Source organism: Herpailurus yagouaroundi, unplaced genomic scaffold (genome assembly GCF_014898765.1).
Source record: "Herpailurus yagouaroundi ecotype Mexico unplaced genomic scaffold, PumYag 139, whole genome shotgun sequence".
Taxonomy (NCBI): Eukaryota; Metazoa; Chordata; class Mammalia; order Carnivora; family Felidae; genus Herpailurus; species Herpailurus yagouaroundi.
The window spans coordinates 12,734,218-12,758,539 of record NW_024412394.1 but is presented as its reverse complement, the minus strand read 5'-3'; the positions used below and the strand labels follow the sequence as shown (position 1 = coordinate 12,758,539).

At 41.6% G+C, this 24,322-nt stretch overlaps 1 protein-coding gene across 2 annotated transcripts in view; it reads left to right on the top strand.

The window, feature by feature from the left end:
• CYP39A1 (cytochrome P450 family 39 subfamily A member 1) overlaps positions 1-24,119 on the top strand; it is a 94,255-nt gene extending 70,136 nt beyond the window's left edge. Inside the window, exons 9-12 of one of the 2 annotated variants that reach the window (XM_040473687.1) lie at positions 535-630; positions 1,497-1,585; positions 20,415-20,502; positions 23,089-24,119. In XM_040473687.1, the coding sequence (XP_040329621.1) occupies positions 535-630; positions 1,497-1,585; positions 20,415-20,502; positions 23,089-23,160 (345 nt within the window). In that variant the 3' untranslated portion in view covers positions 23,161-24,119. Of the gene's footprint in view, positions 1-534; positions 631-1,496; positions 1,586-4,683; positions 5,475-20,414; positions 20,503-23,088 lie in introns of those variants that run through there. The other variant, XM_040473686.1, reaches the window with a different exon arrangement.
• The last annotated feature ends 203 nt before the right edge of the window (positions 24,120-24,322 follow it).

Genomic DNA, 24,322 nt, shown 5'->3' with positions numbered 1-24,322 from the left:
AGAGAGAGAGAGAGAGAGAGAGAGAGAGAGAGAGAGAGAGAGAGAGAGACTCCACTGCCTCTGCCCTGACACTGTCATCAATGTCCCCGGGGATAGGAGACACCCACTGTTCCCACCCTCAGTGCTGTTATGGCCACTGTCCTGTCTCAGAGTTAGATTTTTCTATTCCACGACCTGGGGATTCACTGTAGTTCCCATCAAAAGCACTTGCTACCAACCCCAGTATCAAACATCCAAAGCTGCATTACATCAGACATATACTAGTATCTAAAATCTTCACATTTATCTAATATATTTCCCCCATGTAACCAAATGTGTATGCACATGTAACTAATCATCAGAATTAGAATGTAGTCATTGCTTAAGTTGGAAAACAGAAACGATCCTTCCAGGAAAGAATTAGATGTTCTCGCCATTGATTTGTAAAATGTATATGTCTTCTCTACAATATAGTTGGAGCATTATTTTTAATGACCCAAACTCTCTTTAAAGCAGACTTCCAAAAATAACTTGAAACTGATTTTTCTATCATAGAATTACACTGTTCCTTCCGGTGACTTGTTGATGGTGTCTCCATTTTGGCTGCACAGAAATCCAAAATATTTTCCTGAACCTGAAGTGTTCAAACCTGTAAGTCCTCTCTTTCAAAATGCATTACCCTTTGATTTTAATTTCCTTTATGGTGGGAATATGAATTCATAGATTAACTAGAATTATGTCATTTTAGCAGACCTATTTCTCTCTGTGGTCTAACCAAGTCAACAACAGAGTAAAAATCAGACTTGTAATATGGATGGGTATAACACAGATGAGATAGCAAGGTTTTTGAAATAAGCTTCACCAACTTGAAAATAAATGATCTGAAACCAGCAAAGTATGTTAAAGTGAATATGTCTGGTTCTGAAAGAAGACTTATTTTATATTCATCAGGCAATTGCTCCTGTTGTTAGTTTCCAAGGAGTACTGAAAACAAACGAAACAAGACAAATTAAAGCTGTTCTCTGCTGTTTCTTAAAATTGGGGGGTTACAAGGCTAAGCAGAATCTTAAGAGGTGATTTAGTCCATCCTCTGTCTTTAGGTACAAATTAAAAAAAAATGGCATCCAGATGTATTCATTCCACATCCCAAGCTCCTTCTAATAGGCAGGGCGGCCAGTAACTTACTAGATTTATTACCAAGGACAATTTTGTGATGGAGCCCGAGATCTTATTATAAATAGTCTTCCTTTTCTGAGGTCAGTTCTGTGGTTGATTTACATTATCATTTACGTTTACCACTTAACAACATTCTTTTTAAACCTTTTTATTTATTAGTTCACATTCCAAAAACACAATTGTGCCTGATATGAATAACAGGTTGGAAAAAAAATTACCAACAGCCCTGCAACTTTATATGCAAGGATTAGCTGTACAAAGTCATTTTTAGCCTAGAGAAATAAAGTTAAGCTTATTTATATAAGACTGATTTGGAAAAAAAAAATGATTTCTTCCCACAGGAACGTTGGAAAAAGGCAAATTTAGAGAAGAATGCTTTCTTGGACGGGTTCATGGCATTTGGAAGCGGGAAGTACCAGTGTCCTGGGAGGTCAGTGAGACAGCTGGGCCACATTTATCCAGAAAGTCTGCAGAGACACGATGGCTCAGAGGGGGGGACATCTTTGGCTTAATCTCCCTTTTCTTTATTACCAAACTACAGGGAGATCCAGGAGACCACATTTTGTTTGGTTGGCTGGTCGGATTGCACGATGTCCTTGTGGGAATGTCTACGGTGGCTTCTGATGGGAGACTTCATCAGAACCAAATATGACAGTCACAGCTGCATGATGAAAGCAGGGTTTAGGTTTCAGATGTTCAGCTTTCCTATGAGGATACATTCGAAGTTGCTTGAGTTCTACCTTTTAGAAAATTAAGTCCGAAGTATACTATTTCTTTACAATGTTCTCATGGGCCTGTGCTGGGGTTACAGAACATCTGTAGCTTGGAGCAGAGCGGCACCTTACTAAATGGTTTCTGTTTGTTGGGGCAGTTTTGTTCTAGGAAATCTTTCTTCTGGATCCTTTCAGAGTTAAATTAATCTGGTCCCCAGGACTGCGATGCTCACTGCGATGTTGTGTTCTAGTGCAAGTGTCCAGCACTTAATGAAAGTTATTTTATGTTTATTTATGTGATCAGAAGCTGTTTTGAACACCTTGCCTGGGCCAGGCCTTCTGTTCATTAGGATAGAGCACTGAGGAACATGGACTTAGTCCCCAACTTCATAAAACTTACACTCTACCTGAAATAGGTCCCATTTCTTCACCAGGGACGATTCTGTTGGAGAAATATTAGTATCTGTTTGTAACGAAGTCTCACTCAGTGAATGTACAAATCCTTTAAAAGTCGTTATATCACAAAAGTTGTAGTTTTTATTTTTATTTATTTTTTTTTTAATTTTTTTTTCAACGTTTATTTATTTTTGGGACAGAGAGAGACAGAGCATGAACGGGGGAGGGGCAGAGAGAGAGGGAGACACAGAATCGGAAACAGGCTCCAGGCTCTGAGCCATCAGCCCAGAGCCCGACGCGGGGCTCGAACTCACGGACCGCGAGATCGTGACCTGGCTGAAGTCGGACGCTTAACTGACTGCGCCACCCAGGCGCCCCAAAAGTTGTAGTTTTTAAATTTAAGAAGTCAGTTGTTTTCATTGTTTGAGCAGGAATGCTAATCCATATCTATAATTATGACTTACTCCACAGCATGCATTCTACCCCTCTTTTGTTTTATGGTTGATAGCATCAGTAGGCTTCTAGTAATTCATATTTCCCCCAAAATGGTTTTAAATACTCTTAGCCAACCATGGAAATTCTATCTTCATTTTTACTTATTTATTTTAATTTATTTTAATCTTTATTTTTGAGAGAGAGAGACAGTGTAATCTTTATTTGTTTTTGAGAGAGAGAGAGAGTGAGTGGGGAAGGAACAGAGAGGGAGACACAGAATCTGAAGCAGGTTCCAGGCTCCGAGCTGTCAGCACAGAGCCCAATGCGGGGCTCGAAGTCACAAACTGTGAGATCATGACCTGAGCTAAAGTCGGACACTTAACTGACTGAGTCACCCAGGTGCCCCAGTATCTTCCTTTTAAAAAGTCATTCTAGGAGTCTAAGGGTAAGCAAATTGGGGCCTAGTGTTTGCCTGGAGCAACGATTTGTCCTGGAGTAGGTAGTTGACCTAAACTCATCGATCAGACCTAAAGGAGAGACTTTTCTTCCATAGCTGGGATAGAGGCCCCCCACTTTGTCCTTTCCCATTGAATATGTATATATATATGGGTATATATATATGGGTATATATATATACGTATATATATATACACGTATATATATATACACATATACATATACGTATACGTATATATATACATATACATATACGTATACGTTTATGTCCTTTCCCATTGAATATGTATATGTATATGTATATGTATATGTATATGTATATGTATATATATACACGTGTATATATATATATACATATATATATACACCCGTATATATATAGATATTCAATGGGAAAGGACAAAGGGGGGCCTCTATAGACACATATATATATATACGGATATATATATATATATATATATATATGGACACATATATATATGGATATAGACATAAACATTATTTTTTAGAGCAGTTTGAGTTGAAGGTTTCATTGTTGAGAGCTGAAAGCATGCCGATTTACACATCAAGAAACTCCAAAGTCTAACATTGTAACTGAGTGCAGATCCTTTAGGAGCACAGTATAATAAGCAAACATTATCAAGGAAAACATATATGTTCATCCTGACTTTCATATTACTTTCACTTTAGAGAAGCATTTTTTCTTTTTTGGTGGGAACGTGCACATAGGTGTGTGGGGGTGGGGGGCAGAGAATCTTAAGCAGGCTCCACACTCAGTGCGGAGCCTGACACGTGAGCTCAATCCCATGACCCTGGGATCATGACCTGAGCCGAAATCAAGACCTGGACGCTCAACTGACTGAGCCACCTAGGCGCCCCTGTGGAGAAGCGGTTCTTAACACCTGTAACCCAGCTATTGCTTTGTCACCTACTAACTATCAGTGCACCCAGAGTAGGTCTTCTAAAAACAATAGGTGTTACTTTTTTCAGGTCCCTTTACATGTATTCCCAATGACGACGAAAGAGTTTCTTAACAACTATCTTTTATTACAGAAGTTTATTTTGAACTATTTATTGATCTTGGGGGGGCTTTTGTTTTGTTTCGTTTTGTTTTACATTTTTTCAGTATAGTTGACACAAAACATTACATTCGTTTCAGGCGTAGCACACAGTGATTCAGCTTCTCTATACGTTATGCTGTGCTCACCACCAATGTAACTGCCATCTGCTACCATATAACCATCTTTTAAATTGAGCTGGAAATGTTTTAAACCAGGGACTAAAATGCCCTGCAGTGAAGCATGTAGTATTAGCCAGTGGTCAAGGATTAACTGATGATTACTGTTTTCTAAGAAAGGCTGTTATGCAATTATTGTGATATCTTTTGGGGCTGACAGACATTTGCTGGAGGTTGACAGTAATAGGTACGATAGAGGAGACCATGGCATTTCAGCTTAGTTAGAAGTATCTTATTTGTACAGAAACTATACATTTTTAATGTACTCAGCTCTTCCTCTATGCAAGGCAGTGCCCTGGGTATTGCAGGAGCTTCAATCAAGAATAAGCCATGTTCTCAGCCCTCAGGAGATGATTATCTAGGAGAAGGCAAGGAGGATATTGAGTTCATAAATAACTACAAGGAATGCAGGGTAAGAAATGCCCAAACACCACACTGTGGAAATTTGAGAGAAAGGGTATATCTGGTCAGAATGATCTTAGATTTCCTGGGGAAAGTGGCCTTTGAAGGGTTAGGTGAACGTCTAGACTGAGAAAACAGAGTGACCAAAGAGTCATTAAGGACAAGGGTATGTAGTTGAAGGGTTTATGGTTTCACTGTTATTGAGATCAGACTACAGGTAGTGGTGGGAAGAAAGACTCAATACACACATTGGCCCAATTGGGGAGGCCCCTTAACACCTGGTTGAGAGGTTGGTACACAGCTCACAAGGCACTAATGAAGTGTTAAAAGGTTTTGTATAGAATGGATTAGAGTGGGGCATGGCTTAGGTTATATAATTATGCTATATTCCATGGGAGAGACATGGAGTGGTAGAATCTACCAGATTTTGGAAACTAATTAGAAACGGGATCAGTCAAGGGGAAGGATTCGAGGACTGTGGCTTGAATCTAGGTGGCTGAAAGAGATGGTGAAAATAGAGAAATCAGGTGCAGGAGCAAGTATGAGGACAAGATGTTACATTTTCCTTTGAAACCTTTTTAGTCTGAGGTGTGGCAAAATGTGTATCATATAACCAAAATCTGTGGGAGAAATGTGAATGTTGAATACATGTAACAATAAATAGAACCTCCATAGTCTCATTTTTCTATTGTTTCTGCTTTTATAAGTCCTTAACTTTTCCATCACATATTTTACATAGCCAACCCCAGAAACATTCTGTCTTTAAAGACAAACAAAACAGAAGATTTTCCAGGAAAGTGAATGACTTCATTTGGACAGTTTTATACCAAGATGGATCTCTCTACTAGAAATTTAATCCCACAGATCCTTAGCATAATCCTCAGAAAATTGCACCCATTCTAAATTCGTGTACCAAGAGCCAACTTATTTTCTCGTGTACCAAATATTTTGTGAGTCAGAGAAAATTGCCTTTCAAGTAGCCGACGACCACAGTTGATCATGAACACATAGCCTTGTGGCCTCGCAGCTGTCATCCCTTAGAGTTCAGGCCACCGAGGCGGTGTGAGAAGCCCTCTCATTAGTGGACACAGAAGGTTTTGCTGAGTTTGCAAAATAAGTACCCGGTACTGCTGTCAGCTGCCAACCAGAAGTCAGGATGGAAGAATATTGTTCCGGCTCTGCAGAGTGGGAATTCTGAAAATACATTTGCCGGAAGAACCCCTTGCTGGGCACTTCCTGGTAGCTAGGAAGCTCCTGGGTACAGGCAGGAAGGGAACTCTTCCCAGTAATTCTATTGCTGGAGAAGCCTGGTGGTATAGAAAAACAAACAGGAGAAAGCAACATGAACTGTCAGACTTCTTCGGCAAAGGAGGAGTTGCCTTACAGCGGACGTTCTCCTCTGAAGCCAAGAATTGAAACAAAGGAAGAGAACAGGGGATTTCCAGTGTGGCGTGGCTATCTCTGAGAGTTGTGACCTCAGCACAAAGGGATGTGCTTGCTGTACTGCACCCCCCTCCACATCCCCCACCCCCTTGCAAGCCAACAGCCCCCATTTCTCTTGCTTCCCATCCCTGCACGAGGATGCCTGGTTGGCTGTATCCCTGTGCTCATTGATCTGGGTCACATCCCAGTTATAAAACAATAGCCCTGATCTTTGGCAAGACCCCTCACTTACAAAAGCTTGCTTGGAGAAGAAGAGGCTGTAGTAAGAGTAAATCTACAATACTTGAGAAGTAAAAATGAAGCGTGGAGTCCTCAGGAATAGCAACTACGATCTCTATTGTGTGTGTGTGTGTGTGTGTGTGTGTGTGTGTGTGTGTGTTTGGGTCCTTCATATATCCTGGGGCAGTACTGGGCTACGAAGTCATGGACCTGTCTTGAATTACTAAAGAAAGTCACACGGTGATGGGAAAATTAATCCAAACATAGGTCCAGCTGGTAGTAGATTAGTAGTGGCAGTATTCAACCTAACAGGTATTTACGGAGCACCTAATATTAGTATGTTTATTCTTTCATTCAGGAAGTATTTATGGAGTCTATGTTGTATGCCAGGATAGCGTTCTAGGAGTCACCTTGGAAAACAAAATGAGGGATGAAGTCCCTTCCCTCAAGGAACTTATAGTCTAACTCAAGTCACTTCATGAACCACTGGGGAAATTCAAAGACACATAACTTTCCTGAGTTGCTTATAATATAGCTGGGGAGATGAGACCCTAGCAACATGAAAAACAAGCCCTACTTAACAGTGTCAGATGACCCGTGAGAAATGCCAAATGACACGTATACGTAGTAACTGCTGTAGGAATTTCGAAGAGGGGGATTGGAAAAGGCTGTATGGACTAGAAGGTAATAAGCAATAAACAGTATAGAGAAAGCTCGTAGGAAGGTAATGTAATGTAATATAATGTAACGTAATGTACCTGTATGTTGGGATTTTAAGCTCTGTGTACAGTTGTTTCTATATGTTTGTTTTCAAGGTAATATAATCTTAACAATTGTGCCTTATTCAGTAAAAAAATCTTTGCAGTATGCTGCAAAGTACTGTAAGTAGCTTTTCTCCCTTTTATACTTAGAAAGAGCTGATTGCTTTGAAGAGTGAGGAAACTCAAATCCCAATGGATTTCGTGAGACCTTGCAAATTGAATTTATTCCGAGGCATTTGTTCCATAAACAAACGCATCCCCTCAACTCTGGTTGTCACGTAGAACTGAAAAAAACGATATTTGCTGAGACAGTTGTTTCCTAACATTTTCCTTATTGTGGGCACACGTCCTGGAGGGCATATAGAAAGGGTTAGGAGTGAGGGTGGGAAGGGTGGATGTGGTTAATTCCAAGACTGAGTCAGGCTGCCAGACTCCTTTATTAATTTTTAGCCATGTATCTCTCTTCTCACTGCTTTACTGAGGAGCAGTGACTCGCTGAAAGGAGCCCAGAAACCACTGGCAAAATTGTAGTCATTGCTTTCCTATTCGCCTTGTTCTGACACTTCGTTATGAGGCTAAGATTTAAGACTGTCAAGAACAGAAGAAGCAATTCAGGACTGACTTTTGATCCTCAAGCCAAAGTGCTTCCGAAATATAGCATGTTCGTTTCTGGGCAAAAATTATAGCAAAGACCCTCTTTTCCTTTTATTTACAAAGTAGATCTCCAGCCCCTCTGTGGTGCACAGAAAACCTGCACAGGATTTGTATCTGCGGAGAGAAAGAAAGAGCACTCCAGGCTGGGTATCTTCCACCGCTCTCCCCATTTTTTTGATTTTTCTCCACTCATCAAGCTCAGTGACTACTCTTGAACAGGATAGATGTCTCCTGTTCAGAAGGAGGGTTTAATTGCAAGGAAGTGAGGACTGAATTAAAACTGTGCTGGGTCACCTTACTGCTTGTGGGTTACTGCCTCCCTATCATCTAACGCCTTCTCCTTTCTTCCCCTCCCTCATTTTCTTTCGGGGGTCCATGGGATTCTGGGGTGCAGATTCCATCCCCCCCAGCTCCATAACAGTGGAGCATGGTTCCCTAAGCCCGTGTGCAAATACCATCCCTGTCCCCCAGTTCCCTTCCCATGGTGACTGGCTTCAGTGTTGGCGTATGTTTTAAGCAGTGCAAGGAACTACGAGGGTTCCCGTTGAGACTTCTGGGTCAAAAATAATCAATCATTCCCTGTAGGATGTGAATAAAGAAGCACTTGGCCCCCCAAATTGTTGTTAGCTATTCGGAGACAATAAAAGCAGACAGTGTTAGGGTGAAGTTGGTACCACAGGGCAGAGCAGCAGGGGCAAACTGGCTTTCTGGGAACATCACTGAGCTGCTGGGCCCTCTCTGCCCGAGGCCAGCCAGCTCTAGTTTTTCAGGCACACAAAGCGATGCATTCCCTTCGGTATGGAAACCAGTCTGATGTGGGTTTTCTGTCACTTACAACCCAAAGCATCCTAAGTAACATAATTTCCTTAAAAGCAAAAGTGTGCTTCCAAGGTTTGTTGAACTCTGTGAAATATTGTATTAACGTGCTCTGACCGTATCCATGAATTGCTTTCTAAATAGCATGGGCTTTTGCAGAGGGGTGATATACCCATTTACTGTGGGTGCATCACAAAACAAAAGCAAGTGTCTCATCTTCAATTTTTTCTGGAAGGTCTGGAATTTAAAATATACCATGAGGGTGGCTCAGTCAGCTGAGTGTCCGACTTGGCTCAGGTCATGATCTCACTGTTCATGGGTTCGAGCCCCACATCCAGCTTTCTGCTGTCAGCGTGGAGCTGGCTTTGGATCCTCTGTCCCCCTCTTCCTCTCTGCACCTCCCTGCTCATTCTCTCTCTCTCTCTCTCTCTCTCAAAAATAAACATTAAAAAAAGTATATAAATATACCATGAGATCACTTCTATTTGGTGCATACTTAATCTTACGGAAGTCAGTACTATTCCTGTGCCCTTTGCTTGAATAGGAAGGTTCAAAGTTGTATCCAACTTTCCCGCTCGTATTGCATCCATAGGAGAGTTCCGCCACTAGGAGGGGTAGCGGCAGGATCATGGGTAGCACGTCAAAGTGACCTCTGGAGAGTGCCCTCCCGCTTCGAGGAAACAGAAGACAATCTCTCAAGTTAGAGGAAGGGCAGAGGTTTTTCCCATCCTTTCCCTGTTTGTTTTCGTATCTGCTTTCTCACCTCCTCTTCCCCTATGAAAAAGCTCCCAGTCTCTTCCCTTTTCCGTAGGCTTTTTTCTTGTCCTTCTCTCCCACTTACCCTGCTCCCACTCTTCCCTTCCCACCTTATTCTTATTTAATGTAAGTGCCTACCTGCTCACTGCACACATTCTGCCCTCACTATCACCCCCAGTCAAGAGTCCGGTGCCCTAACCGTAGAGCTTCCCGTATGTATACCTGAGATAATCTTTATCATTGTGATTGTAGTACTACAGCTAAAAAAGGATGGTAAAATACATCTTCTAACATAGTCTTTTCCCTTTCTCCTCATCAAATTCCTCTAGATCAGTGATTCTTAAAGTGTGATTCCCGGACCACGGGTGGGAACATTACCTGGAAACTTGCAAAAAATGCAGATTCTTGGGCCCTTCCCCAGACCTCCCCGAATCGGAGACTTCCAGAGCGGGGCCCAGCGATCTGTGTTTTAACAAGCTTTCCGGGGGATTCTGACACAGGCTAACGTTTGACAACCGCTGGGCCAGATTGCTTTGCCTCCTGCCACCAAATTGATTTCATTTTCCTAAAAGATCTCTTGGGCGGATGAGGTTGCGGGCACAGTACTTCCCCTTTAACTTGAATAACTCGTGCTTCCATGGAGGATGCCTGTGAAAGTATGTCTGTCTGCTGCCTTCTCTGAATTCCAGGGCGAGATCATTCTATTTTCATAAGCCGCAGCTGGTAGCAACTAGGAATATACTTCAGAGCCCCTGCCCCTGGCAACCATGGCAGGTTTCCAGCCCATGCTGGCATTGCCCGCAGTGACTCTTCTGGTAGGAGAAAAAAAAAAAAAAGCAAGAGATTTTCCTTCCAAAAGCAAGAGAGGGAGGTGATCTCAACATCAAGACATCTAAAACCAAGATCATTCATTTCCCGTAATCTTATCATTCCTTGAGTACTCCCTGTTTCTTTTTGACGTAGGGCTGCTCTAGACCCCTGGCCTTCCAGAGTGACCCTTTGCGCTCCCCTCCTTTTGGCCTGCCTTCATGGCCCCCCGCCCCCCCCCCCCAATCCAGGTCTTCATGCCTCACCAGCAGGCGACATTGCAGTTTCCTTAACCCTTCTCCCAGGTTCTGTCATCTCTTCTTTCAACCAGTCTTACTGCGTGCGGATTGCTTTTCCTCAAATAATCATCTCAGTTGGTCACTCTTGTTAAGACTCTGGTGACGTCACCTGCAGAGCGTCACGGAGAGCCTGGAGCTCTAGGCCAATTGTATCTTTCTGAACATCTGGCAGTGCCCTCCCCAAAGGGGCTACCAGCCGTCCCCAACTGCAATGCCCCTTCCTTCTCTTGTTCCTGCGCTCGCTGGGTCTGGAATGCCCTGACTCCAGGTGAGGGCCTACTTCCTTAGAGCCCCGTTGCCTTCCATCAAGGTCTAGCTCAAGTTTGACCTCCACAGAAGTTCCTGTTGATTGCTCCAGACCACAGGGCTCTCTCCAGGCTCCAAATGTCCATAGCCCTTTGGTCTCTGTCTTGGCCTCATATTGTCACCCTTTGCATCCTCCACGTGCATTACTAGTGTGAGGTCTGTGAGGTAGCATGTGTTTTGTCCGACTCCGGGCTCTCCATGTCTGTATGGTGCTCCTTGAACATTTATCTACCAATGGGGGAGACACACGAGCACTACGTATTTAAGGAATTTTCAGTATGTTTATATTTTAACGAGCTTTATTTGTAGATGTGTTATGTGGTTCTCGTAAGTGTGAAAAATAAATCTGTTATAAATAATACGCCTCATTATCTTCATTGTTTTGACACAGGAGCATTACAAAAACAACCCCTAACGTGAACATAGCTCATCTTGCTTCTGTTAAAAATACTTTAGGAAGCCCATTTTCTGTGACATAAAAAGCTTTTAATGTCATAGGTATGTGTGTGTCAGTCTCTGACATCTTAGGCCTCAAACAAAATTCAATAACATGGTAAAGGCTAGAAAACACTATTTTTTGCAATTGCATAAAAAATGACTGTATTTAGTGAATAACTGAGGTAATTTTGCTATAATATTCAAATATTTGGATTTGGAGAAAACTATTTTTAGCACATATTATTTACTATCTGTATTATGAATGCATCTTACCTTTCCTTTAGCTAGGATATCAGTCAAAATGGTTAGAACTAGTATGAAATATGTTAATATTTATGCCCTTCTAATAACTAATACGAACTTAATAACTAACTTAACACTCAAAGATAAAAGAAGAAAAATATTAAAGCCTCTCTAATGCACAGTATGAAGTGGGTCAAAAACCTCAACTGTAATTTTATCTTAAGGGAAGGGTAGCTTTATGATTTTAAGGAACATTGCAGGGACTAAAGTTTGTTAAGGAAATGCCTTACAGATTATAGTGGGAAGCTCTTCTAATGAATCGGTGAATATTCTCTCTAATTATTTCTAATCAAATTATGCGTAGTATTTCTAACATGTTTACTCTTTTTTAAAAAAATGTGTATCTACTTAGAGAGAGAGAGAGAGAGAGAGAGAGAGAGAGAGAGAGAGAATGAGTGGGAGAGGGGCAGAGAGAGAAGGAGACAGAGGATCCAAAGCAGATTCTGTGTTATCAACCAGGAGTCTGACACGGCGCTCGAACCCACGGACCATGAGATCATGACCTGAGCCAAAGTCAGATGCTTAACCAACTGAGCCACCTAGGTGCCCCTAACATGTTTACTCCTAAATACCTTGTGAACATTGTTTGCATTCTCATCTGTGTGATAGAGGAAGTCCACGTGGAGGGTCTTCTGTGTGTAATAACGCTTAAGGGAATGTCATTTTCACACATAGGTATAAGTTTTCAATAAGCACAACCTATTCATTGGGTCTGTAGCACTTTTCAGGATCAAAGACCCAACACTGTCATTCAAACCCTCCACGGACTCCTCCCACTCTGCCAGTCTCGTCTCTCATCACCTCACCTTCTGCCGGGCAGGGTGTGAAGCAGTCACGGGGCCCTAGATGTTCCAGGGCCCCTTGTGAGACAGTGCCTGGGAACAGGTTGTCCTTCTGGCCAGAGTGCCTTCTCCACTGGAGCGCCTGCCACCCTGCCCGCCCAAGTGGTTATTTTGTCCTCATGCTGCTACAGTGCCTCCCCTCCAAGGACTGGACAGAGTGCCAAGGTCCTTTATGCCAGGGAGCCGAGCTCGGAGAAGTGCGTGGTCTATAGCAAAGTAACGTTGAGAGAAGCGCCAAAGCCAGAGTTAGGAGAAAATAGGACCATCTGGATAAAGTGGAACCTACCAAACTGTTTTGTAATTCACAGATGCAAAGTTAGCCAGTATTTTGCCAGGTGAGCACACTGAGTATCCGGGAAGTCACTGCTTATTCCACTGACACAAAGTGTCAGCTTAGTTATCTGAAGAAGTGATCTCATCTAATTTAATTCCAGGAAGGGCGCTAAGTACTGAGAAGAGTTGGTCGTTTTAGTAGCTGGGAACTTGGTGACTGATTTCACATGTTGGCGCTCCTTGCCACGTTTTCCATTTGATCCGGGGCTCGTGCCCTCCATGAAATACTTCATGGGGATTTAGAGATGCCGCTCTCTTTTTGTTATTCTACCCCTTTGGCTCCTCCTTACCAGTGTCCTTTGCTCCTCTCCCTCACCTTCCTGACTTCCAAATTTTGGAATGTCCCCAGCACGGTCTCGTCGGATTGCCAGTTGGTTTTGTTTTGTTTTGTTTTGTTTTGTTTCCTATTTAACTTACTTCCTAAGTGATCACATCCTGTCCCACAGCTTTAAATAATCGTCTGAATAATGAAGACTCTGTATTTATATCCCTTATGGCTCCAGTCCTGACTGAATCCCTCCTAAACGTCAGGCCCATTTACTCAGCCTCCACTCAGCATCTGCAGTGATGTCTCCAGGCCACTGGTGCACAGCAAGCTAAGCTTAACAGTTCCAGAACCGAGTTCCAGGCGATAGCTCCCCATCCTGCTCCTCCTTTCGTCCTTCCCGTGGCTGAGGTAAATAGCGACTGTATTCTTGCATTTCCTCAGGTCAGAAACTCATTTCCTAGGGTCAGAACTCATTCTTGACTCAGTCTTCTGCATCCAGAAGGCAAACCGTCAGCCCATTGTGCAGGGTATATCCAGTCTCTCACTCTGGCTCATGACTATTTCTTTTTCTTTTTCTTATTATTTATTATTTTTATTTTTACTTATTCAATTTACATCCGAGTTAGCATCTAGTGCAACAATGATTTCAGGAGTAGATCCCTTGGTGCCCCGGACCCATGTAGCCCGTCCCCCCTCCCACCACCCCTCCCACCACCCCTCTGCTTGTTCTCCATATTGAAGACTCTCTTATGTTTTGTCCCCCTCCCTGTTTTCCTATTATTTTTGCTTCCCTTCCCTTGTGTTCACCTGTTCTGTGTGGCTCACGGCTATTTCTACCATCCTGGTCCAAGGCCCTACTTTCTATTGTCTGGAAAATCCTAATGGCTTCCTCAACCAGCCTTCTGGCTTCCACTTACATCACGATATGTTCTGTTCTCCATGTAGCAGCCAGAATGATTCTCTTGAAACCTAAGTCACATTTGCTCAGAGCTATTCAATGGTTTCCCGTCTCACAGAATGAGATGTAGTCTTCAGCAGGCCCCCACGGGCTCTCTACTTGCCCGGGGGGGGGGGGGGGGGTCTCTCTCTGACATTCCCCTTTTCTTGCTCATCTCTAGCAACACTAGCCTCTTCTTTTTTCCTCATTCTCCTTCCTCTGGATTTGTGCACTTTCTGTTCCCTCTGTGTGGAATTCTGTGCCCAGATATTCATATGTTGCACCCTCTTACATCATTCCAATGTCTACTGAAATGTCCCCTCATCAGAGAGGACTTCCTCATCCAAAATATCTTAGCCCATGCCACACTCCCTTTCCCTTTATCTTGTCTTATTTGTTATTGTAGTACTTATTCTCATGGTTGATATATGCATTGCTTGTTTATGTGCTGCCTGCTTACTACCTCTCTTCTAGAATTTAAGCATTCTTATGAAAAGTGTGAATGGTGTTTTTGTTTGTTTGTTTACTGCTGTAACTTCAGCACTTAGAAGAGCATAAAGCACATAAAGACAGTGCACACTGAATGGATGAATGAATGGAGATTTCACGTTATCGTCAGAACTCTTAGTATGTAACCTCAGTGCCTGTTCACTGGTCCCATAAATGTCCCTCCCTTCCAGGAAGAGTAAGGAGGAAAAGCATGTAACGTATATCCACACCGCAGGTGTCCCTTCCGAATCTGACCCGTAGTGTCCTGTGATGTCTACTGGACTCCCAGCTTCTCATGGTAGATGAGACGCTGTTTGTGTGACCCTGTCTCCAGGAGAGAGAGGAAGCATGAGGCTCTTCATGCTTCCTGACATTTTATCATCTCTTTGTTCTTCATAGCGGTGTCACACAGGGCCATAAAGATGCATCACGCTTGACTGATGTTTTTTAAAAAATGACACAGTTGATTCCAGACCATTGCAACAAAGCTAATATCGCACTAAAGTGAGTCAAATGAAATTTTTGGTTTCCCAGCGCATATAAAAGTTACGCTTCTTTGCTACACCGTAGCCCGTTAAGTGTGGAGTAGCATTATGTCTAAACAAATGCACATACCTGACCTTAAAAATACCTTATTGCTAGAGAAAAAAAAAAATCCTAACTGTAAGCTAATCTGAACTTGGAGTGAGTAGTAATTACTGATCACAGATCACCGTACCAAGCATAATAATAGTGCAAAATTTGAAATTTTGTGCAAATTGCCCAAGTGTGACGCAGAGACACAAAGTGAGCACATGGCGTTGGAAAATGGCGCCGAAGGACTTGCTCAAGGCAGGACTGCCCCCACCTTTCAGTTTGTACAAAAGGCGGTATCCGTGAAATGCAACAAAACAAGGTATGCCTGTGGAATAGTCAGGGAAAGATAAAAAAATGGATCTAAAATATTTCTTTTCCCGTAGCCCAGGAAATCCCCCATTCCTACCATTGGCCCTTGCACACAGGCTGTGCTTGTCTATTGCAAAATAATCACAGAGTGGTCACTGTCCTCTTCACCTCATCCTGCGCCTGGGGTGTCGATTTCACTCAAAGACCCATCTCCCTTCCTCCATGAGTACCTTTCTCAAAGTCTGAGAGTAGAATAACACCAGGGGCTCTCAGGACAACTGTCCACCATTGTCCTTGGGACTTGAGATCCCCAAAACAGTCCCTGTGCTGGGCATGGGCACACCATCTCCCACTCTCTTAAGATACGTACACATGTTTATCCTTTAAATTCTCTACTCAATAATTGACTGCCATTTCAACATCTCTCTCTCTTTCTCCATTTCACATATGTCTCAAAGACCATCATTTTTCCCCACAAGACACTATACTTTAAACCTATAAAGAGGAAATTAAATATTTACCCCCAAATCATCAAGGCAAGTTTCTCTCATAATAGAGTCAGCGTATTATTATAAAGAACAATGTGTACTTTTTTTTTTCTTTCAACTCTTCAAAGATGTTGTTCTTGTTTTTTAAAATTTTTTAAGTTTATTTATTTATTTTAAGAGAGAGAGAGAGAGTGAGCAGGGGAGGGGCAGAGAGAGAGGGAGAAAGAGAGACAATCCCAGGTAGGCTCTGCACTGTCCGATCAGAGCCCAATGCGGGGCTTGAATTCACGAAGAGTAAGATCGTGACCTGAGCCGAAAGCAAGATTCAGAGGCTTAACCAACTAAGCCACCCAGACACCCCTCAAAGATGTTGATCTGTTGTCTTCCGCTTTCATGATTTCTGATGAGAGGTTTGTGACCTGTGACCTTCTTTCTTCCTTCCTTCCTTCCTTCCTTCCTTCCTTCCTTCCTTGTGTCTCCCCACTCCCCCACTGCTTTTAGGACTTTTTTCTTTGTCACTGTTTTTTTTAAAGATTTGATTCTGATTTGTCTTGGAATAGTTTTCTTTATGTTTCTTTTGCTTTCGCTTCACTGTGCTTCTCAGCTCTGTAAACTAATAGTTTTAACAAATCTGGAAATGTTTCAGCTTCTATTTCTTCAAATATTTTTCCTGCCCACTTCTCTGTATCTCCAAATTACACATATGTTAGACGGTGTGATGGTATTTTACAGGTCACTGATACTCTGTTTATTTCTTTTTTCAGTCCCTTTTTAATCTATGTACTTCATTTGGGATATTTCCCAGTGTTCTATTAAGTTCCATGATCTTTTCTTTTGTAGTGTCCTATTTTCTGTTAATTCCATCCAGTGTATTTTCACTTAAGATACTGTATTTTCATTGCTAGAAGTTAGGTTTGATTTTTTTTTTTTATCTTCCATTTCTTTCTTCATTGTGCTTCTACCTTTTGAACATGTGGAATATATCTAACTAGCTGTCTACAGTATCTGTCATTTCTGGGTCTGTTTCTTTTGAATGATTTTTCCCTCACCCATGTTTCATATTTCCCTGTTTATTCTAGGCATGGCCATTTCTGAATAAATGCAAGACATGAATTTTAAGTGTCATAGATACTAGGAGTTGCCTGGGTGGCTCTGTCGGTTAAGCGTCCAACTTTGGCTTAGGTCATGATCTAACGGTTCTTGGGTTTGAGCGCCGCATTGGGCTCTGTGTTGACAGCTCAGAGCCTGGAGCCTGCTTCGGATTCTGTGTCTCCCTGTCTGTCTGCTCTTCCCCCACTCTTGCTCTCTCTCTCTCTCTGTCTCTGTCTCTGTCTCTCAAAAATAAATAAACATTAAAAAAAATTTAAGTGTCATGGATACTAGATTTTATTGTATTCTTTAGTTTTAGGCTTTACTGTGGCATGTAGTAAGTTGCTCCAAAAAATGAGTTTTCAAGACTTGTTGTTAAGCTTTGTTAAGGTAAAAGCAGGAGTGGCGTTTAATTTAAGATAATATAATGCACTTCTAATGAAAACAATAACCTTTATTTTTTTTAAGTTTATTATTTCTTTTTCTTTTGAGAGAGAGAGCAGGGAAGGGCAGAGAGAGAAAAGGAGAGAGAGAATCCCAATCAGGCTCTGCATCGTCATTGTGGAGCCCCGCACGGGACTTGAACTCATGAACTGTGAGATCGTGACCTGAGCCGAAACCAAGAGTCAGATGCTTAACCAACTGAGCCACCCAGGTGCTCCATAAAGCTATAACTTTTAAAGACCCTATTCAATTGTCCATGTGTTACAAGATCTCCTCACCCTTGCATGTGGGAACAGACTTCCATATCTTGTGGGAGCCCTGGGCATTATTCAGCTTATTGTTCCTTAGCTTTCTTTTTCATCTCTCATCTTCACTTCAGTAGTTGCCTCTTACACATGCTGAGATTAGTACTCAACCAAATACTCCAGGAGACCCCCATGTGGCTCTCTGAAGCATTCTTGTTCTCTCTGTGAAACTCCCTCCTCTCTTTTATTCTTGCCTGCAAATTCCAGTCTCTTTAGCTCCCCTGAACTTTGATCTCTTGCCTTTTTAATCTAGTGAGACTGTCCAGTTCTGCGTGGGCTTTCTCCTCCTTGCACGTGACCTGGAAACGGCCACGGACGGAGAACGGGAGGCTCTCTGGCAGAGTTCACCTCATTGATTCCTTTTCTCTTGGGAATTTTCATCCTATACTGTGAATCTTGCTCCGTTTTTTGAGTTATTTAGGGCAGGACATGGCCAGAAGTAGAAGTTCCATTCGTTAGAAGTCTGGCAGAAATTTAGTTGTGAGAAATTCTGAACCTGTACATGGGTTAGCAAAATTGCTTTTTCTTGGCATTGCTCTTTGATTTGAAGCAGCAAAGACTGTGTATGTTCTATTTCATAGCCATTGATAGTCTCTTAGAATAAATTATTTTTAGCACTCATAAATAAGTAGGGTTAAATATGCATCACAAATATTTGTGAAGAAGTGATGTGCCATCCAAGTGGGTTATAACAACATGTGGAGTACTCCCGATTTCATTTGAAGTAAGATGCTTGAAGAATGTTTCGAGATGTTTCAAGAATACTACTAGGAAACAAATCTAATTACCTGAGGTGAATATCAGGCCATTCATATTCATTCATTCACTCAATCAACAAATATTGAGGACTCAAAGATGAGTAGAACATGGTTGCTGTTTGTGAATACTGTAGTTTATAAGGGGAGTCAGACATACAAACCATTAACTGTAACATGGTAGGATATAGTAGGATTGGAGGGTAAGGACATTGGTGGAGGAATGTGTAAAGTGCCACCGAAATGCAGAGAAAGAGAGCTGAAAAGGGCAGGAAATTGAATCTCTTTTATGGAAGGCATCCTTTCCATCATCTATTCACTCACTCATTCATTCATTCATTCATTCATTCAGGTAACGTGATTAGGCACCAATATTATGCTCTGTACTGTTAAGTCCCAACAATACAGTTCCTCCTCTAGGAGAGAAATGGCAATTCGATAAGCAATTGCAATTCAGTGCAATAGGTGGTGTGGCTGAGATGTGCACAGGGGACCATAGAAGTGGAGAGGAGGGGCATCTCATCTCAGAAGCAAGTGGTCAGAGAATGCCTCCAGAGGAGACCGAGCCTTGGGCAGGGGAAGGGCTTGCAAGAGAGCGTCACCGTTCGGGAACTGTCAGGTACACGGGGTGGCTAGAACATGGGTGTCGAAGAGGAGCTATCAGAGGGGAGGAGGCTGGGGAGAGAGGTGGGGGCATATCTTCAAAGGCTGTATTCTCTGTTGTCAATTGGAAGGAAATGGGAAGCATCAGCAGATTGTGTGTCTACGTACACTGAGGACATAGTGACAGATTTATGTTTTAGGAAGTTCACTCCAGTGGTAAAGTGAAGGACAGAGTGGAGGGAAGTGAAATTGGAAGCAACGAAATTAATCTGAAAGCTGAGCTAATCTGGTAATCCAGGAGACAAATCATGATGAACTGCACTGAGGGAATAGTGGAGGGACTGGAGATAAGACAAGAAGCAGAGGGATTGGGGAAGTATTTAGAAGATAAAACAAAAGGACTCAGTGCCTAATTGGATATAGAGAGCGAAGAAGGGGATTGAGTCTGTGATGACTTCCAATTTTCTGACCTGTTGGACTCATCGTATTCACTAAGAGTTATGGCCCCTAAAAGGCATTGCCTACCCTGAGGAGAACTCAAAACAACCCACAGAGATGCACAAAAAAAAAAAAAAAAAAAGCAGAATTCCATTTATACTTTCTCTCAATATTTTTAGTTTCTATTTGTATATTTGTATGTGTCTTACAAAGTATATAGCAAACTAATATAGTAGTATGTGTATATACTTTATAAGTAAACGGGTATCAATATATTGTAGGGTATGCTCAAATATTTCATTATAGGGTATATGATCAAAAAGTTGGGAGACATCTTAGTGAGCGATCACAAAAGTAATAATATTTGGTAGTTATGGGGAATTTGAGATGCCTATAGAACATCCAGGCAGTAATTTCTCTTGGGCAAAAAGAGTCTAAATCAGACAAGAGTGTCCAGTAGAACTTTCTGTGATCATGCAAAATGTTCTAAAGATGTGCTGTCCAGTAGGGAGGCCAGTAGCCACGTATGGCTATTGAATACCTGAAATATGGCAAGAGCAGCTGAGGAACTGAAATTTTCAACTTTGTTTAAATTTAATTTATTTATGTTTAAATAGCGATGTGTAGCTAATGGCTACCATGGCGGGAAGCACTGATCTAAAACTTTGAAGGAGACCTGGGCCCTCATTAATTGAGTGCTTTCACTGGCTAAGCATTTTACCTACATTTTTAAGCGATTTAATGATCCCATCTACCCTCTGCAGTAGACAGAATTATAAAAGAAAAGAATAAATTCTTCCTTACTCTATCCTTCTGATGGTTAAAGTTCATATTGTGTGGAAGAATATACTTGCTCTGAAATCTGTATGTGTGCTTTCTAAATATTCTCTACTGGTAGAGATTTATGCATCTTTCACTGACAATTTCATATTATTCTTTCAGGTGGTTTGCGCTGTTACAGATTCAAATATGTATTATTTTAATACTTTATAAATATGACTGTAGTCTTCTGGACCCATTACCAAAACAGGTAAGTGTTTTTGGAATTTTGAATACCATGGCTTTCAAATGTGGTATAAATTCTAACCCCTTAGTTTTAATTACTAGAGATGAGCTGCTAATTTCCTCACCTAGACTTGATTTTAACGGGGGTCTTACATGAAACCAGACTGAGAAGATAGCCCCTTAATTCCCTTACTTCTGGGTCTAATGTATGTGCCACATTGTCACAAGACGGGGACCAAATAGCAGTGTTTCCACCATTTACAGTGTTAAGGAGCTCCTCAGTGAATTTACCAATTTTGACCCTGTTCCCTGTGCTAAATAGACATGGCCTTGATGTTGGGCTTGTTTCCCTAGAGAGGCACGTCTGTGAGTCCAAAAGTGACCCATCAGTTTTGGAGGCAAGTCATAGCCCTTGGTCCATTTGGGAAGCAATACCATAGCAGAAAGCAGCAAAGACAGTGAGCAGCAGTAAAGACAGTAAACAGAAGTGAAAAGATCATGACCTTATTCCTTCCTCTGACCATTCAATATTCTAGTCATTTAACTCCTCTGTGTTTCTACAGGCCTGTTCTCCTAGACCAGTGGCTTTCAAACTGGGGCAAGCATCAGAATGACCTGGGGGGGGGGGGGCATTTTAGAACACAGAATACTGGGCCCCACCCCTAGAGTACCTGATCTAGGATATCTAGGGAGGGGCTCAGTAATTTGCATTTCTAACCAATTTCCAGTGGTGCTAATGCTGCTGATCTGGATAACACACTTTGAGGACCACTGTCCTAGGTGATAAGGGAAAGTTCAATTGATTTCAAATGTTTGGAAGTCATTTTGAAGATTCTGTATAAAAGGTGCTGTTTCAACTGAGGATGGAGCTCAGAAATCAAGCATTGCAATTTCAGGGCTATTCACATGGCATATTGTGCTTTGATTTACTCTTGATATAATAAGGCTAATGTATGGAGGGATAAATAAAACTCTTGGGTGACATTTCAATAGAAATTATGTAAGTGCCTAAGTGACACAGACAATGTTGTATTACTCATAAATATGCACATTTCGGCACTTTCCCCTGATTTCTTTTGCACTTCTATTTTGAGTACAAGTAACTACCAGGATGAAAAGCCCTCAAAATCCTACCATGGACGGGAAATCAAAAAACCCGTCACAAAGGTTCTTAGCACGTATGGTTTCATTGTCAAAATGAAGATCAGGGCCAGGCGTATACTCCCCAAATGCTAGTTCCTGATCCACTGAGTTAGATGTCACAGTTTTGCCCAGGACTGATTCCCCCTCCAAATATTTTACCACCAGTGAGAGGACATGAGAATCCTTATCAGATTAGAAGGAGGACGTTTGTCCAAACCCCGTAACACCTAAGCCTAGAGGTCTGTAATTTTGACCAGTTCCTTAGGCAAGATTTTGCCCAGTCCTTTTTCCTAGCTAAGAATTCCATTAGTTATATTTATCATACTATTCTACACACATCCTATTTCTGTTTTGACACTACTAAGAACATTTTTGGGAGAAATATCTCAAAAAAGGAAATGTTATCTCAGTTTAGAAAAAGTATATGTCTAAGTGAATTCTCATGATCTCAAGTGGCATTTCACGTCGCAATGCTCATTCTAGAAAGAGATCGATTAAAATTATTTAATTATTGGACTTATTTTAATAAATTGCAAAATGAGGTGATCAAGAAAATGCAGGAAATGGCCTTCACAGTACCAGGCTCTTGTAGAGATGGGAGGGGATGGGTTGCCCGGGCATGTTCTGAACACTCTTTTGTCAAGTACAAGGGCATCGCTGGGCTTGGAAATCAGCTTCCCCCAAGAAATATACTTGTCGTAGTAGCAAAAATCAAATGCTAGAATCCCCAATTTTAATTTTTCAAAAGCCCTGTGCTTTATTTTACCTCCAAGAGTCTTAGAAAATTAATTTCAGCTCTCATTGAGAAGCAAACAATGAGCTTTACAAGATCTGTGACCGGGGAGCAGTGTCCAGATACTGACAATGAGACCTATTCGTTTGGGGCATTTATAAGACCAACTTCAATTGTCTTGCCAAAACAAGCACATTTGTGCTAACACTGTGGAGTTTTTCTCATCCCGTTGGTTGGCTTTGTTCCATTTTGCCTTTTGGAGGGTCACGGATCCTTAAATAGTCTCACAAAACCTATGGATCCCTTTCTAGAAAAGAACATAACTTTCCATACACACAAATTTGTCGTTGCATCTTCAAGGAGTCCCTGGTAACCCTGCAACTCATCCTCTTAACTCCCCTAAGAACGTCCTTATTAAGAAGCCCATTCTATGCCTTGTTGTGTTCAAACTTGACCATAGACTGAGGATTTAAATTGAACTGATTACCATTTCCTTGCTCTTCACTATCCCTCAGCCCTCAAGGCTGATAGAACAGGTTGCAAATGTTCTGTTCCTTGAATGGAAGGCTAAAAAATGATGCCTGACATTTTGAAACGCATCAAGCAAATACTTCCACTCTTTCAAATCTAGACTCTGTACCTTTTAGAGATCATCACCATTGAATAAACCTTTGGTCTAATACTGTTGGCTTATGTCTCTTGATGTCTGTATTTCTTCTCCATCTCTGCTTTTAGAGTTCTCTCCATTTGATAGGTGTCCAACAGCCAGAAGGACAATGCCACATTGAATTTAAACAAAGAAAATGACATCGGTTGGGCCTAAGGAGGGCCAGGGCCTTCTGGAAGAGTGATTGCCCCCATCCACTAGCCTGGAAGCATCTAGACCTGAGCTCTACTGCTTAACTTTGTTTTAGGATTTAATTCAAGAGAATGTCGAAATGGTAGGTGTGTTTGGTAACGTAAGAGTAGACCCAGAATCAGACATCACTCTCACTGATATAGAGACCTGAAAAGTGGTTTATAGAAAATGTTTAAATGATTAAAAAAAAACGAGGCGCTTCTTAAGAAGTTGTAGTTTGGTTTCATGCATAACTGTATTAAAACTGTAAATAGAAATAATGCCATTTGAATGAAAATTTGAGTAAATTGTGAAGGCAACATACTTAAATTTCTATTTTGAAAAAGGCTAAAAGTCTTCGACTCTTAAAAAAATGTTAAACAATAATTTCTGGAAATTTTCTACTTTTCTTATATGATCCTTAAGTGGCAATTGGAATTCTTAAGCTATAGTAATATAATTCTTTATGGGAAACATGTCTAGTACTGAAAGGGTGGGTGAAATGATAGCTTTCTAAGACCTGGAGCATGTCTTACACTCATTCTATGCTCAGCTACACCTAGGGCAGCACTCTCTATAAGGTTTATTCAGTAAAGGTGTGCTGACTGATATATTGATTTGTATTTTAATGAAGGTGAAAGCACTCTTTTGATCGAAGGTGTTGGTAATTATGGGTTAGGACGTAATATTTTTGTTAATGTATAGAAACAGGAAGAAAATGATGTCAAGGCCAGTAACAGCATCTGAACCGATTACTTAGGACTTCTACCTGAAATGTGTACTATGAAATCCTGAAAAGAAATCCCGTGATGCCCACGGGAAATGTGTGATGCAAGTAATAGAGCGATCGGTGATGTCATGATGTGACTTCTATTCAGTAAAATGCTGCTTGCCTCCTTTATTTCACAATAAATAAGCTTTGAGTGCATGTCGTCCTCTGGATTATTTGCTCCCCTGTGCTAGAACTACCCTGCGGAGTTGATAATGACTGCTTACTCATCTATTTCCTACCAATGAGCGGATGACTCCCTAGGAGAAAATTAAGTACTCTGGAGTGCATTAACTCTTCCAGACTAATCCAGCGATTCTGAAGCTTAGCTCCCGGCTCGCAGCTTAGCTTAAGCAGGTTTG